Here is a 2,216-nt window from a genome sequence, read left to right as displayed (position 1 = left end):
AAATATATTTATCTATTTAGTAATATATTGGAAATAAGCCTCCTGAAAAAGTTTACAAGCAGCTTGCAGTAACAGCTTACAAGCAGCTTCCTGAAAAAGCTTATCCATATGGGACTCCACCGTAAATATATTTATCTATTTAGTACTATATTGGAAATAAGCCTCCTGAAGAAGCTTACAAACAGCTTACACAGCAGCTTGCAGTAGCAGCTTACAAGCAGCTTCCTGAAGAAGGTTATCCATCTGGGACTCCACCGTAAATATGTTTATCTATTTAGTACTATATTGAAAATAAGCCTCCTGAAGAAGCTTACAAGCAGCTTACACAACAGCTTGCAGTAGCAGCTTACAAGCAACTTACACAGCAGCTTGCAGTAGCAGCTTACACAACAACTTCCTTTCTTCTATAAATAGAGGAGATTCCAGTTCATTATGTACATCAGTTTGAAATTGAATAATATATCAGTTTCTCTTTATACTTGTATTTACTTTACAGTCTTTATTTTACAACACATTATCAGCACGAGACTGTCATCTCGAGCAAATACTTTGAATGTAGCAGATGTACGAACTTTATTTTTCTAAATAATGTCAAATCTTTCTAAACTTGAATTTGTAGCCCTGGATATATCGGGCAAAAGCTACATGTCTTGGGTGCTTGATGCTGAAATTCATCTTGATGTGATGGGTCTGGCAGACATCATCAAGGACAAAAATCAATCATCAAACCAAGATCGTGCCAAAGCAATGATATTCATACGCCATCACCTTAATGAAGGCTTGAAAATGGAATATCTCACTGTTAAAGATCCATTCATACTGTGGAATAATTTGAAAGATAGATATAACTACCTGAAGATGGTCGTTTTTCCATAAGCACATTATGATTGGACTCATCTAAGGCTACAAGATTTTAAATCTATCACTGAGTATAATTCTACTATGTTCAGAATTATTTTTCAATTAAAATTATGTGGTGATAATATTACTGATCATGATATGTTGGAGAAAACTTTCACCATTTTTCATGCCTTGAATATTCTCTTGCAATAGCAATATCGAGAGATGGGATTCAAAAAATATTCTAAACTTATCTCACATCTTCTTATAGCTGAGCAACATAATGGGCTATTAATGAAAAATCATGAAAGCCGACCTACTGGTTCTTATCCATTCCATGAAGTGAATGAGATAAACTTCCACCAAGCTAAGTATGGAAGAGGTCGTGGCCCCAGACATGGTCATGGTCGTGGTCAGGGAAGAAACTTTAATCATGGTAATAATAATGCACAAAAGAATCCTCCTCACCACCAACAGTTGAAAAGGAAGGAACAAAAGCATGAAGCGGTGCAAGCAACAAATGCAGAAAATGCCTGCTATAGATGTGGAGGAAAATGGCACTAGTTACATACTTGCCGTACGCCAAAGCACTTGGTTGAGCTTTATCAAGCCTACCTAAAGAAGACAGAGAAAAATACTGAAGCAAATTTTATTTCTGAAGATAATTTAGGCTTCATGCATTTGGATGTAGTTGATTACTTTGCACTCCTGGAAGGAGAAACAAGTCATGTGATCGGTGATGAATCTGTATAAATATAAATATTTTAATTTTTATTGATTATAGTAGATAGTATGGTTATGTAATTGTTGTACATAAATAAAAGTTGTGCTTTGATAATGATGTTTACTATCATATTTATTTTGTTTATGTCATTTTGAAGAATATGGATAATCCTCAAATTATGTTTGGATCAAAGACCAATCATGAAGATATTTGTATAATTGATAGTGGAACAACTCATGCCATATTCAAAGATCAAAGATATTTTTCTTATTTGTATAAGAAAAAAGCAAATGTTTCAATAATTTCTGGTAATATAAGTTTGATTGAAGGATCCAAAAGAGCCACTATATTTCTGTCTAAGCAAATGAAACCTATTATAGATAATGCATTATTCTCCTCCAAGTCCTGAAGAAACTTATTGAGTTTTATAGATATCCACCAAAATGGGTATCATGTTGAGACGATAGATGAAATAAATATGAAATATCTTTGTATTACAAAGAATGTTTCTGGCCAGAAGTGCATTGTAGAAAAGTTACCAACTTTATCTTCTGACTTATACTATTCAAATATTAGTACAGTTGAAACACACTCTATCGTAAACCAGAAGTTTACTGATTCAAATATTTTTATGCTTTGGCATGACCTTTTG

The 2,216-nt window shown here is 33.5% G+C and overlaps 1 protein-coding gene across 1 annotated transcript; it reads left to right on the top strand.

Moving 5' to 3' along the window:
- The first annotated feature begins 588 nt into the window (after positions 1 to 588).
- On the top strand, positions 589 to 1,404 carry LOC138897207 (uncharacterized). Its single transcript, XM_070183168.1, has 2 exons — positions 589 to 861; positions 1,054 to 1,404. The coding sequence occupies exons 1-2, from the start codon at positions 589 to 591 to the stop codon at positions 1,402 to 1,404; spliced, it is 624 nt and encodes a 207-aa protein (XP_070039269.1).
- Positions 1,405 to 2,216: the final 812 nt, after the last annotated feature.

Source organism: Nicotiana tomentosiformis, chromosome 8 (genome assembly GCF_000390325.3).
Source record: "Nicotiana tomentosiformis chromosome 8, ASM39032v3, whole genome shotgun sequence".
Lineage (NCBI taxonomy): Eukaryota > Viridiplantae > Streptophyta > Magnoliopsida > Solanales > Solanaceae > Nicotiana > Nicotiana tomentosiformis.
The sequence above is the reverse complement of the archived record's forward strand: the minus strand, read 5'-3'. Positions and strand labels throughout refer to the sequence as shown.

Coding starts and splice junctions, on each gene's coding strand:
- LOC138897207 (XM_070183168.1), top strand. CDS start 589: ATGTCAAATCTTTCTAAACTTGAATTTGTAGCCCTGGATATATCGGGC. Junction 862..1,053: donor GATATAACTACCTGAAGATG/GTCGTTTTTCCA, acceptor CTCTTGCAATAG/CAATATCGAGAGATGGGATT.